The sequence below is a fragment of the Hyperolius riggenbachi genome, chromosome 12 (genome assembly GCF_040937935.1).
Source record: "Hyperolius riggenbachi isolate aHypRig1 chromosome 12, aHypRig1.pri, whole genome shotgun sequence".
NCBI lineage: Eukaryota > Metazoa > Chordata > Amphibia > Anura > Hyperoliidae > Hyperolius > Hyperolius riggenbachi.
Window position 1 is genome coordinate 58,860,298 of NC_090657.1, and position 21,118 is coordinate 58,881,415.

The following is a 21,118-nucleotide window of genomic DNA, read 5'->3' on the forward strand; positions in this document are numbered from 1 at the left end:
AGTCTATGGAGACCTTCATACTTGCATGGTACGGCATGATGCGACGGAAGTGATGTTTTCGATGCATCCCCGACGCAGGTCAAGAACTATGTTAGCGCGCAGCTTCTGCGTTAAGTTGCGGTGATCTGCGCGGACCCGGAAGTCATGTTAGTCTATCGCGACACATGGATTTGAAAAAATTCACTGTTGCGGCGCACATGCGCGGAAGCATATTTTAACTGCACTTCCGCATCCCTGAAGCAGGAAGTTCCAGTAGCGCACGTCACGCTATAGCGCAGTGTTTCCAGAAGGCCTGTTTTTGGCAGTGCGCACCACCACATCGCTGACACTGGTTTCTGGTGTGAAACCAGCCTGAGCCGCAGTAGTGTCGGAACCACATACCTGACGGCAGCTGATCAGACGCCAGTCTGAGCACCTGATATGCAATGCTTATTCAGGTCTATGGCTAAAGCCGGTTTTACATCTTTTTTTGCATTGCAGTGGCAATGTGATGCTCCTCCCACATCTCAATGCAAAAAATGACAAACGTGACCTGTGGCAGAGTGCGTCTACAGGGTCATATGCATAGCACCGCCCCCGCTCAGTGACCTGCTCCCTCCTGGGCAGGGTCATATGCATAGCACTGCCACCGCTCAGTGACATACTCCCTCCTGGGGGCAGGGTCATATGCATAGCACCGCCCCCCCGCTCAGTGACATGCTCCCTCCTGGGCAGGGTCATATGCATAGCACCGCCCCTGACGCTCAGTGACATGCTCCCTTCTGGGCAGGGTCATATGCATAGCACAGCCCCCGCTCAGTGACATACTCCCTCCTGGGCAGGGTCATATGCATAGCACCGCACCCCGCTCAGTAACATACTCCCTCCTGGGCAGGGTCATATGCATAGCACCGTCCCTGCTCAGTGACATACTCCCTCCTGGGCAGGGTCACATGCATAGCACCACCCCCCGCTGAGTGATGTACTCCCTCCTGGGCAGGGTCATATGCATAGCACCACCCCCCACTCAGTGACAAACTCCCTCCTGGGCCGGGTCATATGCATAGCGCCGCCCCCCCCTCGCTCAGTGACATGCTCACTCCTGGGCAGGGTCATATGCATAGCACCGCCCCCGCTCAGTGACGTACTCCCTCCTGGGCAGGGTCACATGCAGAGCAACGCCCCCCGCTCAGTGACGTACTCCCTCCTGGGCAGGGTCATATGCATAGCACCACTCCCGCTCAGTGATGTGCTCCCTCCTGGGCAGGATCATATGCATAGCACCGCCCCCCGCTCAGTGACGTACTCCCTCCTGGGCAGGGTCATATGCATAGCACAGCCCCCCGCTCAGTGACGTGCTCCCTCCTGGGCAGGGTCATTTGCATAGCACCGCCCCCACTCAGTGACGTACACCCTCCTGGGCAGGGTCATATGCATAGCACCGCCCCCCGCTCAGTGACGTACTCCCTCCTGGGCAGGGTCATATACGTAGCACCGCCCCCCGCTCAGTGACGTACTCCCACCTGTGCAGGATCATATGCATAGCACCGCCCCCCGCTCAGTGACGTACTCCCTCCTGGGCAGGGTCATATGCATAGCACCGCCCCCCGCTCAGTGACGTGCTCCCTCCTGGGCAGGGTCATTTGCATAGCACCGCCCCCACTCAGTGACGTACACCCTCCTGGGCAGGGTCATATGCATAGCACCGCCCCCGCTCAGTGACGTACTCCCTCCTGGGCAGGGTCATATACGTAGCACCGCCCCCCGCTCAGTGACGTACTCCCACCTGTGCAGGGTCATATGCGTAGCACCGCCCCCTGCTCAGTGACGTGCTCCGTCCTGGGCAGGGTCATAGGCATAGCACCGCCCCCGCTCAGTGACGTACTCCCTCCTGGGCAGTGTCATAGGCATAGCACCGCCCCTCGCTCAGTGACGTACTCCCTCCTGGGCAGGGTCATATGCATAGCACCGCCCCCCACTCAGTGACGTACTCCCTCCTGAGCTGGGTCATATGCATAGCACCGCCCCCCGCTCAGTGACGTACTCCCTCCTGGACAGGAAGTACATCGCTGGGATTGCCGTCTGTCTGCTCATGTGCACCTCCTGGGCAGGGTCATATGCATAGCACCGCCACGGCTCAGTGACATACTCCCTCCTGGGGGCAGGGTCATATGCATAGCACCGCCCCCCCGCTCAGTGACATGCATCCTCCTGGGCAGAGTCATATGCATAGCACCGTCCCTGCTCAGTGACGTACTCCCTCCTGGGCAGGGTCACATGCATAGCACCACCCCCTGCTCAGTGATGTACTCCCTCCTGGGCAGGGTCATATGCATAGCACCGCCCCCCCCCCCCGCTCAGTGATGTGCTCCCTCCTGGGCAGGGTCATTTGCATAGCACCGCCCCCACTCAGTGACGTACACCCTTATGGGCAGGGTCATATGCATAGCACCGCCCCCCGCTCAGTGACGTACTCCCTCCTGGGCAGGGTCATATATGTAGCACCGCTCAGTGACGTGCTCCATCCTGGGCAGGGTCATAGGCGTAGTACTGCCCCCCGCTCAGTGACGCGCTCCCTCCTGGGCAGGGTCATAGGCATAGTACCGCCCCCCGCTCAGTGACGCACTCCCTCCTGGGCAGGGTCATAGGCATAGCACCGCCCCCGCTCAGTGACGTACTCCCTCCTGGGCAGGGTCATAGGCATAGCACCGCCCCCCGCTCAGTGACGTTCTCTCTCCTGGGCAGGGTGATATGCATAGCACCGCCCCCCGCTCAGTGACATACTCCCTCCTGGGCAGGGTCATATGCATAGCACTGCCCCCCGCTCAGTGACGTACTCCCTCCTGGACAGGAAGTACATCGCTGGGATTGCCGTCTGTCCGCTCATGTGCACCGCACTGCGCTCAGTCGTTTGCATTATGTGCCTCGTCCATAGACTTGCTGTGATGCGCTGTTGCCCTTGCTTCGGCCCCGATACTTCTGGCAATAAGTGTTGTAAGTGTTAAAGTATCTATAGACTTTCAATGCTTTTGCGGCAAAATAGGGTAACCCGACGCAGGTTTACCCTGCTAGAGTAAAAGGGGCCTTAAAGTTAGAGAGGCAGAGGATCAGCAGCACAGCCAGGCAGTTAGCATTGTTTAAAAGGAAATAAATATGGCAGCCTCCCTATCCCTCTCACATCAGGAGTGCTTTCAAGAGAATCCGTAAGGGGATACTTACCTCGGGAGGGGAAGCCTCTGGATCATATCGAGGCTTCCCCCATCCTTCTCTGTCACGCCGTTTAATTGAACGGGTCCCCCCAAGTGTGTCGAGGTAAATATTTACCTACCGTGATCCTGTGTAGACGCACTAGCGGACTTCTGTTCGGGTTAAGGCGGAAATCGCTGAACCCGATCGGTTCCGCTCTACTGCTCAGGCACGAGTCCTTTAAAGGGACACTTAAGCCAGGAAAAAAAAATGAGTTTTACTGACCTGGGGCTTCTACCAGCCCCCTGCAGCAGTCCTGTGCCCTCGCAGCCACTCACTAATCCTCTGGTCCCCCGCTGCCAGCTAGTTTCGTTTTTGCCGACAGGCCCGTCAGGACAGGCCATGCGTAGCTTTTTCTGCATTCCCGACTGTAATTAGCGCTATTGCGGGCCGAAAAAATACACGTTGCCGCATTACGCACGCATAGATATGCGACAACGCGTATTTTGTACGCATTGCGGCCCGCAATAGCGCTAATTAGAAGCCCCAGGTGAGTAAAACTCATTTTTTTTTCTGGCTTAAGGTTCACTTTAAGCCTGCGCAGTAAAGCGGATATGATTGGGCTCAGCTATTTCCGCCTTACCCGAAGAAAGAGCCGCTACTGTGCTTGTGCTGTATCCCCGAGAGGTAAATAAATTTTGCTTGTTGGGGGAGGTTTCGGGGAGCCAGCGTTAAATTCCTGCTGTCTACAGAGGTCGGGGAAGCCTTATTGGAACCTTGAGGATTCCTCCTCCTGAGTTAAATATCCCCCAGAGGGGCTTGTTTAAAGTTACAGAGATACTTAGAAAGCAAGCATACAAAAGATCCTGGTACTTGTCTTCCACTCATCCACCCTCCTGAAGGCACAGGAGATCATGTGATCAGTAGGACCACCACTTTGGCTAGATGCAATACTGCCCCGCCTCTTTATGGGTTACACACAAACCAAAAGCATGAAGGAGAAAGCATATGGAACACTTAAAGATATTCATGAACACAAGTGAGGTATGGTCGCAAATGCAAATATGACATTTGTCTAGCCTACCCTTGTACAGAAACCCTGAGGGCCCGTTTCCACTTGTGCGTTGCGATTTTGTTACGGAAAACGCGTCAACGAATCCACATGCGGGTACGGATTTGTTCTCGTTTCCATGCGAATTTTCAAGCGGAATCGCTCGCGGTTTGCACTATGCGATTTTAACCATGCCAATGCCGGTTATTAAGCATTGACATGGGTTTTTAAACGAAAGCGCATGGAAAACCGCAAGACAAAAACGCTTGCGGTTTTTCCTATTAAATTACATTAGTGGCGATTCGCGTGTGGGTGTGCAGCATGTGAATTCTGACGGCTCTGATTTTTTTTTTCTGCACAGCAGACCGCACAGAATTCCTGACAAGTGGAAACAGTCCCATTCACTTGTATTGGTTATGTGAATCTGCATGCAGAAAACGCATGCAGATTCGCTCTAGTGGAAACGGGCCCTGAAGCCTCTACACATGCAAGATAATCCTTGGCAAATACCATTTTAGATCTATGTGGCTGAAAATCTGGCGTATGGGCAGCTGCCCAATTACTTTGTTTGCATCAGGATACCGCTTGTTCATTTGCAGGCAATCTTCCCTCCTCCCCATTCCACAGAACTGCATGCAGTGCTTGCTTAGCTATAGCCAAACAGAGCTTATGTACAGTGCTCGCTTTTAGAAGTGTTGCCCTAAAAATCGAATCATTAAAAGTCATCAAAGGACATCTGAAGTGATAGGGATATGGAGGCTGCCATATTTATTTCCTTCTAAACAATACGAGTTCCCCGGGAGCCCTGCTGATCCAATGCCATTCATACTTTTCGCCATAGACTCTGAACAAGCAATCAGCTTTTTCTGACTGAAGTCTGACTGCATTGGCTGCATGCTTGTTTCGGCTGCGTGATCCAGACACTGTTACAGCCATGGAGATGCATGGAAGTAAATGGGAGATGGGAATCCCAGTGACGTGCTTCCTGGCCAGCAGGGAGTACATCACTGAATGAGGGGAGGCAAGAGGCGTACGAGGGGCGGTGCAATGCACATTACCCTGCCGCATGGTCTTATGAATGTCGTTTTTGACATTGCGGTGCGATGGGGGTGGAGCATCACAGCGCTATGGCCAGATGTAAAACCGGCTTTAAGAGTGACAGTGATTTACCACTTAATCCAAAACTACAGTATATCTACGTCCTCTGTGACTTCATGTGAGCCACAAGAACGTAGATATACATCTTGTAGGTGAAGCACAACGTAGCATGGTGGTTGGTATACACTCTTGTGCACACCTCTGGCTCTATCTGCTGCAGCAGTAATTGGTGAAAGGGAATAGATGTTCCCTGAGCATATAGGATTGATTTTTACCATTATAAATACTTTTATTTTCTCATTTCATAGTGAAAAATACACACTGTAGAATTATTTTAGAATCAAATATCCTCACCATAAATTATGACAGGAACATAATCTAAGTTTTGTGATAAACGGTAGCAATAGCCAAACAAAATTTGTGTTTTTATGTACAGTAGTGCTTTTTATTTTTAAACTGGATTTGGTAAAACTGAGAAATAATAAAAAAAAAATTCCAGTTTTTTTTCCCCTCTCTTTCCCATTAAAATGCATAGAAAGTAAAAGTGTTCAAGAGAAAAAATGCCATTTAATGAAAGCCTAGATTTTTAGAAAAAAAAAGGATGTATATTTCATTTAGGTGTCATAAGTAGGCATAAAGTTATTGCTAAATAAATAGAGACATAGCTAAAATGTCAAAGCTGGGGGAAACAAGGTCTGGATGCAAAGTGGTTAAAGAAGGCTATAGATAAAAGTTTCAATGGCATAGCTCAAAGAGGCATGAAAATGTAAACAAAGAATAAAAAAACAGCTGTGCTGTATCAGGGTATCAGTATTCTTATACAAATGCTTGCAGGAAAAGGTCACCTTGTGCAAAAGTGGCATTATTCCTACAGCCAATCTCAACTTTTATTGCCAAAATAAATGATAAGAATTGCATTGTAAGATGAGGATTATGAGAACATGGGAGCTTTCTTTCAGAGTGAAAAACATCTATAGTTGAGCTATGTAATGGGCTACGTAGGAAGTTAAACAGTTCTCTACTGCCATCTGGTGGTAATTGTTTACTGTTGAATCGCATTTTACTTGAGGCCACATGTAAAGGGCACCTAAAGTGAGAGCTATATAGAGGTTACCATATTAATTTTCTTTTAAACAATACTAGTTGCCTGGCTGTCCTGTTGATCACTCTGACTTCTGTAGGGCCTAAATCACGCACCTGAAACATAGGGCTGTGGAGTTGTTACAAAAAGTATCCAACTCCGACTCCTCAGTTTATGATTCCACGAACCTTGACTCCTCTAATTTGTATATAACAATCTTGTTGGTTGAAAGTATGTAACATAAAAGGCATCTTATCACTGCAAAACCTTAGGAATTTTAAAGCTATATTAAGATGTCATCTGCGTTTAGCAACTAAACAATGCTCCTGGCCAGGAAGCTGACATTTCACCTGATTCATCGGAGCCCCATATCAGCTGGGTTTCAGTGTGTAGTCCTACCACCTTGCCGAAAAAGGCCTACATCTGATATAGAAAGGGCCAGGGATATTCTGCAAGGGGGCAGATCTATGTACCAGAACCCAGCTAATAGGGGCTTCCAGCGAATCTTATTAAACAGATATTGGCCTCAATTCACTAAACTTATCTCCTGTCTCCTGTAGCATTCAGGAAACATTTTACCACAGGCAAACCTAAACTCTTCTGTCTTGGAGAGATCTCTAAAGTTAACGTTGCAGTCCTTAAAATAACTACAGAATTCTAAAGTTAAAGACAGGCTGATAATTAACTGCATGGAAAATAACTACAGAGGAGGTAACTTAAAGAGAAACTCTGACCAAGAATTGAACTTTATCCCAATTAGTAGCTGATACCCCTTTTACATGAGAAATGTATTCACAAACAGACCATCAGGGGGCGCTGTATGGCTGATATTGTGGTGAAACCCCTCCCACAAAGAAATTCTGAGTACGTACTCTTGGCAGTTTCCTGTCTGTGAACCCTGTTGCATTGTGGGAAATAGCTGTTTACAGCTGTTTCCAACTGCCAAAACAGCAAGCAGCAGCTACATCACTTGCCAGCAATAAAAATGTCACCATGTGATAAATGTCAGAATGTAAATCAGGGATTTAAAATATGTTACAATGGGAAAACACTGACTAAATCATTTATACATAATTATTGTAAAAATGAAGCACTTTTTTATTACATTATTTTCACTGGAGGTACTCTTTAAGGACTGAAGTGATAAGATAACTCTCAATCTGAAAACTTACCTCTACATCTTAATAAGGCAAGATGGATGTGTGGTGGTACGTTTTCTCTTGCCTTATTATCTCCAGCACGATGTTAGTGAATTGAAGCACTGCTGTTACTGTATATACAACTTATTTATGATGAGAAATAGAAAATGTTATGTTTAAATTTATTAGAAGTCGCAGCATTTTTTCAGAACTCAGACTCCGACATGTACCCAAAACTTGTTCCAACTCCGACTCCACTGCCCTGCTGAAACTAGCATGCAGCTAATCTTGTCAGATTTTTGTCTGAAACATCTGATCTGCATGCTTGCTCAGGGTCTATGGCTAATAGTTTTAAAGGATCAGCAGGACTGCCAGGCAATCTGCATTGTTTAATATTAAATAAATATGTCAGTCTCCATATCCCTCTCACTTCAGGTTCCCTTTATTTAATTTTTATTTGTATTTATTTTATCCCTTTATTTAATTTTAAACAATACCAGTTATCTGGCTGTCCTGCTGATCATCTTCCTGTAATGCTTTTAGCCATAGACCCTGAACAAGCATGCAGATCACGTTTCAAACAAAAAATCTGATGAGATTAGCTGCATGCTTGTTTCAGCAGGGCAGTTAATAGTGTCAATAGGCTTTTCATAAATACTGAATGTATTTATTTAAAATATTTTTTACTTCAAATGTACTTATTGGCCACTAGATAACGCTATACACTCTCCTGGAAGTTACCATGAATTGTACAATCGTGATTCATGGCATGTTGATTCATTCACAGAGGCTTCGGCTGGCTCGGGGAACACATGTTCCCCTTCACCAATCGATGCCCTGTAAGTGCCACTGTGAAAGAGCTGCGGAATGTGTGTTTGTTGTTGTTTACTGAAGAGGGGAGAAACAACACCTGACCTCCCAGAATGCTCTGGGGCAGAAGGCTTGGTGACATCATGACCTAGGCTAAACACCACTGGGAGGGTGGGGTTACATACCAATATACAGCAATATATACCTAATAGGAAGTGTTTGAGGATAATTAATGTAAAATTGTGTATGTTGAATAATGTATTATATTCTACTATATGTCATTGCGGTACCTATGTTAATATAATGGCATCATTTTTTTCCAGCCCTCCAAGAAGTGGAGAGTGAAGATGGAGTGATATACTGGGAAGTGAAGTATCCATTCCCTTTGTGTAATCGAGATGTATCCTTTTCCGTTAACTTACCATGTGATACATTACAGGCCATTGCACAAAAATAGCTTTTTCTGTATGTTATTGTCTAAGTGCCTGTTTCCACTACACGTGGATTCTGGATGCAGATTTCCCATAGGCATTCATTGGAGTCAGTTTTCTGCATCCAGAATCTGTGTGTACTGGAAACAGGCCCTTACTGTTGATGTTTTTATTAGTTGTTATAACACGGACACATTTCACTGTTGGGGCCCTTTTACACTTAATCAGTTGGTATGTGTTAGTGTGCATTAGCATGCATTAGTACGCGTTTTTTCTATAGCAGTGCATTGTGAAAAAGATTTCAGTTAAAACGCGTATAGTTGGAACTGTGCCATAGTGAAACATGGACCTTCCTTTGAAAATCAGTTTTCTTTCTATTATAATTGAGAGCAACTGGTTAAAGGAAACCAGAGATGTATTAATAAAAAGTTTTATACATACCTGGGGATTCCTCCAGCCCCATGCCCGCCACAGAGCTACGTAGAGGGCGCACTTTTCTTGCACAGACTGGCTGCAACTGACAGAACTTACGGGACCCAGTATCGGAGCTGGAGGAGAGTGCAGACGGCGGCATGAGAGCGATCCACGGGCATGAGACTGGAGGAAGCCCCAGGTAGGTATAAAACTTTTTTTATTAATACGTCTCTGGTACACTTTAAGTGTAAAAGAAGCCTTACGGATTTGCCTGTGTACCAAGTGTGTAACCAGGAGTGATTCCAGCAAACTTAAAGATTTTGAAAAAAGGTCACTAAACTGCGATCGAGCAGCAATTGGATCTGGTGATCGCATTGCATGGGATATTCGTGTAGTAGATTGCAGTGCATATCTCAAGTGGTTTTTTTTGTTGTTGTTTTTTTTAGCCACGGGCAGGTGGTGGTGCAAGTTTACCTACTTCAGCATCCTTGGTACGCATATCTACGCCCCTGTATAATTCACTTGCGGATCAGGGGCGTAGATATGCGTACTGTTTACTTATTGCTGCGTTTGCAATCCCCACGCCGTTTCTGTTCACCTCACTGTTGCAATCCCCTCCTTCTGTGATCGGGGTATAGGAATCAGCTATTCTTAACCCCAATCACCATGCCTGTGATGACTCAGAGCCTGCAGCAAGTAGAGGCAAGCTCTGTCGAAAAAACCCAGTACTTCCATGTTTCTATTAATAGAACACGGCTAGTTTAACACCATCTTGTGGCCAAAAAGTAAAAATAACCCCAAACATACTTTTAGATAAAAATATTAAAATAAAAAAAATTATAATTTTTCCTAACTTCTTCCAACTCTGCCCCATAGTTACCAAAATAAAACCCTTTTTTAATATGCATATCATGAGGGTTTATTACTGTTAATTTTTCACTGTTAATACTATATCACTAATTGCAAGACTTTAACAATCACTGAACTGAAAAAAATACACCTTTATTTCCAGATAAAATATTATCGCCATACATTGTACTAGGGATGCAATTTAAACGTTGTAATAACTGGGACAAGTGGGCAAAAAAATACATGTGTTTTTTGTATCAAAGCACATTTTATTTTAGAACTATAATGGCTGAAAATTGAGAAATGAATTTTTTTTTTATTATTGGCTTTACAGTGCATATAAAATAAAATAATTCTTAGCAAAAAGTACCAACCAAAGAAAGCCTAATTTGTGGTGAAAAAAAAACAACAATATATAGATCATTTCAGTGTGATAAGTAACAATAAAGTTATTGATGAATGAATGGGAGGAGCGCTGAAATGTGAAAATTGTTTTGGTTTTTAAGGAAAAAAACCTCTGATCCTGAAGTACTGCACAATTATGCTTTTTTTTTTAATCTTTCCTTTGAGGTCTATATCTCTAGAGATTTGGAATTGAAGATTGCAATCATGCCAATCCTTGCTTGGCACTTGTGAAGTTGATATACATTTCAGACTACTGTATAGAGCGCTAACACCTGTACTGGTTGACAATAGTAAGCTTGAGCCTAAAAACTATTGGAACACCACACTTCACTGTGTGATATCTCAGACGTTTTACCTTAATCAGGAAGGGTAGTATGTGTACGTTCGTGAGAGGCGAGATCTGGACATCAATGGACGGAAGATCTTTGTGATTCTGGCTAAGAGCGTGACGAGCCCCAATTGTCCAGAGAAGTCTGGAATTATCCGAGTCAACGGCTACAAGCAAAGTGTAGCTTTAGAGAGCGATGGGAAAAGTGGATGCAAAGGTAAGCAGTGACTGAAACATTTACATTGTTTTATATGACTACTAAAATCCTTGCTTACCTAATAGTCGTGACTTACAGAACAAGTGACACCCATGCTAACCTAGAAATAAAAAAATAACACATATATAAGTAGGTAAATACTAGTTCTACTTACATAACAGATGAATTCCACTGTCCACGTTATGATTCCTGTGAATTTTATAAAGGAAAAGCAGAAAATCCTATTCTAGACAGTTTCCATCTTGGCTACCTTGGAATGAAGCTAATCCTGACATAATTTCCTCCCTTTTTCTCCTCTTGCTAATTGAGTATTCGTTACCCGCCCTCCTCCCAGAGTCTTCAGACACTCCCACTGACATCTATACTAGGAAGTGCACAGCCTTATGTCATTAGAAGGAGGGGGAAATAACGGGAAGAGGAGGAATATATTATAAACAGACCCCCCCCCCCCCCCCCCCCCCCCCTGCATGCAACTGTTTTGCCAGCTGATGGCAATGGCAATTAAAGGGCCAGTGTTCCTAAAGTATATGATAACTCCAAACCATAACAGCAGAAAATGTTTTAATGCAGGATTAGCATCTTTATCACTTAATACACTCAGTCCAGTTGCTGTTGAAATTTGGTGACAATCCCTCTTTAAAGCAAAAAGGTTAGATACTCACTTATGTAGAGGAAAAGCTCTGGATGCCACAGAGCCTTCCTGTCCCTCTTGCTGTCGCCTCGTTCCACCGCTGTCCTCTGTTGAAATTACACAATTTTGGGACTTTTCGGAAGCAATCACATCCCCAAGTAATTCCGAAGACGAGTGCACCCATACTGCGAATGCGTGAGCCAGGACTCGTGCTGCCCAGTACGGATCTGCTCATCTTGGACACAGTGAAGACTGCCCAAGGAGGATCAAAGAAGTATTCGACCAAGCGGATCGAAGAATTTCACTAAGGGGACAGTAGTGGAACAAAGGGATGGAGTGAGGACCAGGAATGCTCTATGTGATCCAGAGCCTTCTCCCTACATAGGTGAGTGTCTTATTTTTGCCTGGCCCGCTTCAGGGTTATGCATGGCCCGATTTACCCAGATAGAGACCATTGGAGAATGTGTCACCTCGGCTAACCCGGATTTATAAACCTCCTTGCCGGTTATCCCGAGCTCAGCTCGGGGTAACCTGCGCAGGAGGATTTCTCAGGCCCCGCTGGGCCGATTTTCACAATTTTTTTTTTTATTGCACGCAGCTAGCACTTTGCTAGCTGCATGCATATTTCGCTCGCCGCCGATTCGCCGCTACCCGCCGCGCCGCCCCCCCTCCAGACCCCTTGCACAGCCTGGCCAATCAGTGCCAGGCAGCACTGAGGGGTGTATCGGGATTCCCTCTGACGTCCATGACGACTAGGGAAGCCCAGCAGGAAATCCCGTTCTGAACGGGATTTCCTGCTTTCAGAGAGCGCCGGCGGCGATCGGGTAAGGTAGGGGGATGCCGCTTGTCAGCGGCTATCATGTAGCTAGCGCTAGGCTAGCTACATGAATTTAAAAAATAATTTTAAAAAAAGTGCTTCACCGCAACCTTGCCGACACAATTGGGGGTTAAAAACTTTCTTCTGTTAGAAGAAATTGCAATCCTAAAGGCAGGTGCAGCTCTAGGCTCCTGGTGTGCCTGGGCAGAGAAAGAAATTGGTGACCTCTTTGCTCGCCAATGTCTATGGTATCTTATGCACGGTAAATGTCCACGTCCGTTGCAGACACTGCCAGCAACTAGGCTGCAGACAGTACCTCTACTAGAACATGGACTTGGTATCACTGTGACCTGCTGCACTGCAGTGACGTTGCAGCCATAGTGACCAGGTCGTCCCTCAGTGAGCGCATATGATGGTGCCCCATGGGAATAGTGGCCCTAAGCACATGGCAAGTTAACACATGCCTAAGGCCACCCTTGCTAAAGGTTTCCACTAACGGTACAATTTTCAGCAAACAATCATCCAAGCGGTCAGATAAATACAATTGAAAATAAACCTCATTGATGCCCCAAATCGACTGTAAACGATTCTAATGCTGATCATTCGACAACAATTTAGTTGAGCAGAAAAGCATTTTTTATAACCTTTTATGATGAATAGAAAGTACAGATGGGTTAGTTGGTGGCGAAATAATCAATGTATTACAACGTATTTCTGATCACATTTATCTGATCGCTTGGGATATTCTTTGCTGAAAATTGTACTGTTAGTGGGCACCTGAACCTGAGTCAGATCAGACCATAGAAAGGTTTGCTGAAAATGTCCAGCACCTGCAGAGGGGTCATATTTAAATAAACCCAATTTGCACTGAATTTTTTCTATTTTGTTTTAAATCTTGCTATGAGCCCAGATACCGGACTCTAAGGGCTTGATTCACTAAAAAGTTGTAAACCTACCGTACGCAAACATCATGGGTTAAAATGATTGCGCACACACTAGGTGCGCTTGTATCATCATAGCGGGTGCTCTAAAGTTACACACAATAGTTCTAATTACCGCGCCATAGTGGTGTAGCGCAACATCGATACTTCTCTACCAAAGCTGCTACAACGTAGTAGCGGCCGTGCTAGTGAAATATTGCGGTATCATGTGGCAATTAGAACGATTGCTTATTATAATCCGCGATGCTTGTGTGCAGTAGATTTACTGCTTTTTAGCTCGCCAGCCCTGACTATATTCTGGTATGTCCCCAGGGAGGGTTGCCAATTACTTGATAGCAGACACTGAATATGTTCTTCAATGATCCACAGCACATCAGGGCCATTATAATCAGGTTTGGAAAAATACATACATTGTTTATTACCATGATTGACCTCTTCTATTTCCATTGCAGTATTTATGTATTATTTTGACAATCCGGGTGGAATGATCCCCTCCTGGCTCATCAACTGGGCAGCCAAGGTAAGTATAGTTATAATAATTTTCAGTTTATCCATTCATCCATCCTCTCCATCTGTTCCCACCCCTTTCACCAAATCCATCCACCCTTCCTCTTTATCCATTACCTTTTATTTATAAAGCACAGACATGGCACACATAGCAGATCTACTAATGACGATTAGGCAACATTTCAATTACATGTTTACAGTTATTATTTGGACATTTAACTAATTTTGTGTAATCCATTCGTAATTTTCACGTAATTTTGTACCGACTTTAGCAAAGCCCCCCTACATGCTATTGTCACCAAAATTGCTACGTATGTAAAGGAGATGGGTGGGAACAAGGTAAAAAACATTTTTCAAACAGTCATTGGGATTCGCAAAGCTTTTTCACAGGTTTTCCTCTGTTTTCACCTTATCTATGTTACTTTTTTAAGCACCCAAAGAGCAAAAATATAATATAACTAGGGCAGTCTTGGACTGGGAGATGGAAAAGCTGAGGGACCTGCTGGCCAAGCAGCAATAGCCCTGTGTTATCACTCCCCATAGAAACCTGCAGCAAGTCTTCACTGTGAGCAGCAACACCTGATTACTGCTGCGTGGCCAGCAAGTGGATTTCCTCAGCTTTCCCAGCTCCCAGTCCGACACTGAACTAGGGACCTTAGCCCGTTTAATAACGGGCTCTAGGTCCGTCACCGCCACCACCTGTCAGCGCGCATGTGCCGCCCCTCCCCCCCCCCCCCTGGCTGTACTGCTCCCCTCCGAGCAACGTCTGCCCCAGATGTACCGCAGGGACATACACACACGGACATGGGACACAGAGACACAGGGGTTTTATTAGGTAGGATTATGGTAAGAACAGTAATATTGAAATGAAGTTCATAAGGAACAACTTACTTTGAGTGATTATTTTGCATGTGCTCAAAGGTTATGTTTATCAATTAGGTGATACATAAGTTAATTATGAGAAGTTTTGTGAATAGAGCCCTTTGTAGTTTTTGAAAAAAATATATGATAGAAATGCAAGGGCAGTAAAGCGTTGTGCCGTGCTAGCCATCAGTAAAAACAAGAAGTTTTGAATCAGGATCAGTCAGACGAAGGCTTCATAGCTGAAAGCTTACTGATTTTCTTCTAAGTTAGCCAATAAGTGGTATCATCCTGATTCAAAACTTCTTGCTAAAAATGCTAAGGAAAATGTTTTTTTAAAGGAATCATCAGGGAAATGTATAGTAAATCCGATTTACTTACCTGGAGCTTTCTCCGGCCCCTTGCAGCTGTCTGTCCCACACCGACAGCTCCGTTCGCAGCCACCGGCCCAGGGTCCCCACAGCAAGGACGACCTCGAGGTGCGGGCACCCTCCTCCTTACTGCACCTGTGTGAAGCAGTTGACAGCGGCGTTTCTCGCAGGCGCAGTAAGGACAACCTCAGGACCATGCGGGGACCCCGGGCCGGCGACTGCGAACAGAGCTGTCAGCGTAGGACAGACAGCTGCAAGGGGCCACTTCAGCCTGCAGACCATTTTACCCTTTACGCCAAAAGCCATTTTCACCTGTCAGTGCTCCTCCCATTCATTTGGCCATAACTTTATCACTGCTTCTCACATGTGAATGATCTATATCACAGTAAAGGATACCTGACATGAGAGGGGTATGGGGGCTGCCATATTTATTTCCTTTTAAACAATGCCATATTTATTTCCTTTTAAACAATACTAGTTGCCTGGCTGTCCTGCTGATCTCTCGAGGGCCCTTTCACACCTGGGCAGTGCGGTGCAGAATATTTTACTCAAATATTTTCATACTATAAGGTGTCCTTTTTTCTCTCACAGGAGAATGTGGAGGGACGACGGGCAGCATGCGATGTAAAAGCTTCTGGTGGGTGGGGGAACAGCGAGAACAATGGCGTGGTGTGATACTTGGGTGTCATGAGACAGAGTTCCAACTGTCCTGTGCCCTGATCACCCCTCCCAGCTGCGCACGCTAGGCTTCAAATTTCAAATTCAAAATTAAGAAAATAAATTGCACCAAAACAGCAGAACGAAAGCAACATCAGGAATCCCATCATGCTTTGCACAGCATCAGGGGGAAAATGCCCGGGCAGTTTTCTTCTGTGAAACTAAAAATGAGGCTTGGGTAAGAAAAATAAAGTTCTGATGCTGTGAAACTGTTAAAGAAACACCAAGCCTTTTCAGTGCTGCTGAGTACATTTTTAGCCTTAAGGTTCACTTTAAGCAATACCAGTTGCCTGACAGCCCTGCTGATCTATTTGGCTGCAGTAGTGCCTGAATAACACCTGAAACAAAACGTACAGCTAATCTTGTCAGATCTGACCCTAATGTCAGAAACACCTGATCTGCTGCATGCTTGTTCAGGGTCTATGGCTAAAAGTATTAGAGGCAGAGGGTCAGCAGGACTGCCAGGCTCTCTTCAGTTGTCCTTTAACCCTTTCAGTGGTCCCTGCAAAGTGAAACCAAGTTCTAAACTTCAGGATTTTTTTAGGATTTCCATAAATTGTAATGAAGATTTTTTTTTCCCCCGTAAAGGTTATCCTACTGTGGCTAATCTTTTACTGCAAAGGAAGTTTTGAGTTTAGAGTCACTTTAATGGAGTCATCAGGCAAACTTAAAAACAGCCTATTTACTTACCCCAGGTTTCCTCCAGCCCCTTGCAGCTGTCTGTCCCTTGCTGACAGCTCCATTCGCAGCCGCTGGCCCGGGGTCCCCACACGGTGCAGAGAAAGACCTCAAGGCTATCCTTACAGTGCCTGCGCAAAGCGGCGCTGTTAATCAAGCCCACGTTGTCCGCGGCATACTGCGCAGGCGCAGTAGTTCTGCCTCTGTGCAGTACGCCTCAGACAACGTGGGCTTGATTGACAGCAGCACTTGGCACAGTAAGGAGATCTTGACTATAAAATCTGTTCTCCTCGCACAGAGTTGATTTCTTAGCAGTAGCAGATGGAGGAGGCAGGCAAGATGATCAGCTCTGTGCTCCGAAGGAAAGACTAGCTAGTGCGTAGTGATGAGCATGAATTTCACATAATTGCAATTTCACATCGTATTTTGCAATTACGATGTGAAATCGTAATGCGAAATTTCCAGAAAAATAGTAATTTTGCATGTAAATATAATCAGGATCCGCAATTTTGCGTAATTTCGTGCTGACTTTAGTGGCTAATAGCAAAGCCTCCAAAGGCTATCATCACCAAAATGCTAGGGATGTTAAAGGACTTACGAGCCCAAATAGGTAAAAAAAGAGAAGTACCTTAATCACTTTGAAATGCACGGAGGACGCCATCCCCGCCATCCGTGCAGTTCCGCCGGGTCCCCGCAGTGTGATAGCCCCCCGTACCGCTCCCGACCCCACGGACGGGGTCGGGCTCTCCTTCCTCTCCTAAGATGGCCGCCGGAGCTGGCCGCGCCTGCGCAGTCCGCATATACGTTAGTGCGGCTGCGCAGCTCTGGGGCCCTCCCCCCCCGATTCACGCACAGTAGCATGGATCGATGGGGGAGGACCTAAAGCTGCGCAGCCGCACTAACGTGTATGCGGACTGCGCAGCCGCGGCCATCTTAGGGGAGGAGGGGGAGCCCGACCCCGTCCGTGGGGTCGGGAGCGGCATGGGGGGCTATCACACTGCGGGGACCCGGCGGAACTGCACGGAGGGCGGGGATGGCGTCCTCCATGCATTTCAAAGTGATTAAGGTACTTCTCTTTTTTTACCTATTTGGGCTCGTAAGTCCTTTAAGGGGAATAGTTGGGAACACATTGAAAAACACATTTTTCAAAAAGACCTTGGAGTTTTTGAGAAACTTGGATCTTAAAAAAACATTTTACCTTAGCATCTTTAACCACCTTGGCGGTAATGACAAGCTCAGCTCGTCCATTACCGCCGCGGTGGATTTCTCAGGCCCTGGAGGGTCTTTTACCAAATTTTCAGAGGGGGTGTAGCTAGCATTTGGCTAGCTACATCACCCCTCCGATCGCCGCCGGCCTGCTCTTATCCCCCGATCGCCGCTGCTTTATACATACACTCCCCGGAGCCCTCACTGGCGCAGCCTCTCCATAGCCTCCACGGGTCGCTATGGCAGCGATCGGAACTGCGCATGACATCCATGACGTAATGTCCGATCGTCGCCATAGCAACACCTGAAGCTATGGCGGAAGTCTCAGCCATCGCGGCCAGGTAAATATCGCCGGCGATCGGAGGGGAGGGGGGGGGGGGGACAGTGTAGCTAGCCTAGTGCTAGCTACACTAAGTTAAACCATTTTTTATTTTTAAAAGCCACCCACGGCCGCAATAAATAGAACGCCAGGGTGGTTAAAGAGAACTTGAGGTAGATATATGAAATCTTAAGACACAAAGGCATGTCCTGTGTACAATGACATGCCTCTATGTCGTTCTTGAATGTCCAAATCGTAATTATGTATGGCCGTAATTGGGAAAAATGTACGTTATGATTATCCCTACTGGTGCGCGCCGCTGCTGCACACACTGATATACATAGGTCTATGTGACCTACAGGGGAACTTAGAGGGTTTTTGGTTTTGTTTTTTGTTTATTTGTCCTCAACAAAAGTGGTGTTTCACTTTAAATAATTCTATGACCATTCTGGACTGGACTGCTGCCAAAACCCATTTCCTTCCGAGCGTTGCCAAAATATGAGACGGCAAAGTAGCCCCCAATTAATTTTGTTACCGTCCTTTAATACAGCCTGAGACTCCAATTAAACAATTCCCTGCGCTGATGTCACTCCCCGCCGCATCCTGCCCCTCCGCAGTCAAGATAAGCTATTGACGCAAGACGAGAGTATTGTACACGAGGTGATTAGAGTGGCGGCCTGGAGTCGGGCGTAGGTTCAGCACTGGCAATCCTGGAAATGCACACAGTGCTCTTATAAGGAGGCATTCTACTTACTGTAATTCTCAAAGGAGTCCTTTAATTGTTCCAACGATTGTTTAATCTGTTTATGACCTCTGCTTACATTTAGAGCTATTTTTAGCAGAAGGGTCATAAGAGGTAATGGCCTGAATACAAACAAAGTCTTTGTTTAACCTCTAGCAGTCTTTGGCCCCTTAAGGACCGGATACTTTTTTCCCCTAAAGATTGAGCTGTGATCATTTTGATTGGCTCACAGGTCAGGAGCCAATGAAATTGGTTCCTGACTGGCACACGGAGCAAGGTGAGTGGGCTGCAGCGACTACAGAGCAACGCAAATGTGAGAGCGAAGAGACTGCATGGTGTGAGTAGCTGACCTCTATTCCCTGGCTGGGATTACTCCCAAAAATAGTATTGATTTCAACTAGCAAAGTTAACTACTACAGGTGGTGTTCCCCTTAAAAGCAGCAGGGACAGCCATATTATCCCAGGAAAAAATCCACATATATAAGTAGATTACTACTTGTTCTACTTACATAACAGATGTATTGTACTGTCCATGTTTTGATTTCAGTAAAAGAATATAGTAAATAAAGAGAATTCTGTTCCTGCAATTTGCCATCTTGATTCCCTCTAACAGAAGCCAACCCTGATGTCATTTCCTCCCTTACTTTTTTCTGTCCTCAGCCAATCCCTCACCACTGAACTGCCCTCAGCCAATCCCTCACCACTGAACTGCCCTCGGCCAATCAGTGAGGAGCAGGAATGTGGGAGGGTTGATGACCAGCTTCATTCTCATTGGCAATGGCAAAAATAGAGCCTGGCTGACTGAGATAAGATTTATTACAGCAAACATTTCTGAATAGTTTGGAGTGCTTGCAATGCAGGGTAAGGTTGCAGGCTGCATATTAAACACAGAGCAGTGGGAAAATGACATTTGATTTTGTGGATGACAATCCCTCTTTAAAGAGTAACTGTTAGGCATTAAATACAAAATTAATTTTCTATTGCAGGCTGTCACAATGTTAAAAAGGATGCTAACCAGGCAAATAGAAGCAATCTTACTTTTTTCCAATTAGGTCTCCTCTCCCCATGCCTCCAGGCTCAATAAACGTACGCAGACCGAAAAAAGGAGTGACATGGCATGCTGTATCAGCCTGATTGGCTGAAGCCTCTGTCACTCATCTCTGCACATGCGATTGGCCGCCTGGTTTCCCCTACACTCTCGATCTTGCAGCCGCTGTTAGTGCGCAGGGAGGGGGGCCAGAGCCTGTCTCCTGTCACTGTCCTCTGTCCCCACTCCTCCAGAGGCATGTCCGCTCCCTCTCTGCTGCCCGCCGCATTCTCCCTCTTCCCCCATGCTGAATTTCGGAGAAGGATAAAGTCTGTGCCTGCTGCCTTTATCCTCCCCGCTGTGCTCAGAATCAGTGCAGGGAGGAGGGGGATGCAGAGGAGGGGGTTCTTTAACCTGGAGGGCAAAGATGGCCCCTGCCAGGAGAAAAATGAAAGTTGAAAAAAAAAAAAAGAAAACCAAAAATGTGGACACTACAATACATCTGATATGCAAGTAGAGCAAGCATTTATCTACTTACATATGTATTTTTTGTGGGGGGCATATGATGGCTAACAGTTGCTCTTTAACCACCTCGGCGTTCTGATTCCCAAGGATTTCTGTGCAAAAAGCGGTACATTTAATTTTCAGCACCTTTTTCCTGTAACTTACCAAAATGAGCCAAGCAAGAGTTTAGTATACATTCTGAGTATAATAAAAGTGTCAAACACTAATTCTTGTCAAAAATAAAATAAAATTTATTAATGACAAACTGAAATACCTTGCATTTTTCCTCAATGTAGAAATATAAAAAAATGCAGAAATAAATAAATGAAGGCAGAAACAAAATTATACAGGTTACAAGTGTACTTTAGAACACTTCTTTAGTGTGGTAGATCTTGAAGCATGGTAGTGCGCAAAGTGCCACGTCACAGTCCGGGCAATAAGTGCGGGTCTCCTTCCACATCTTTTTGCCATCCTTGTCCTTCTTATTGCAGCAAACAACGCACCTTCTTGTAGGGTTTGCTTTCTGTGGGGTCGGTGGCAAGTACTCCACAAAGTGTCTCCCTGAAAGCCGTGCCGGATTCACGACATATGATGCCCTGCGCCCCGGTCTAGATGTTGACTCTGGTGGGGGGTACTTCATGCAGATTGCTTCCGTCAGCTGCCAGACAAAGTCGTGGTGGGGTACAGGCCTTACACAGCTTTTCTTGTATAGCACATAGCCATTCCACAAGCACTGCTCAAGTAAGTGGCGGAATTTTTTTTTATAATATTTCCGCTGCTGCTTGCGGACAGCCGGGTAGAAGGTCATG

General features: G+C 46.0%; 1 protein-coding gene across 1 annotated transcript in view; it reads left to right on the top strand.

Annotated features, from left to right (window-relative positions):
* Window positions 1-21,118, top strand: part of PCTP (phosphatidylcholine transfer protein) — a 72,940-nt gene that overhangs the window by 37,243 nt on the left and 14,579 nt on the right. The window contains exons 4-6 of the mRNA XM_068262238.1: window positions 8,668-8,744; window positions 10,817-10,988; window positions 13,830-13,897. Of these exons, the coding sequence (XP_068118339.1) occupies window positions 8,668-8,744; window positions 10,817-10,988; window positions 13,830-13,897 (317 nt within the window). The remainder of the gene's footprint in view (window positions 1-8,667; window positions 8,745-10,816; window positions 10,989-13,829; window positions 13,898-21,118) is intronic.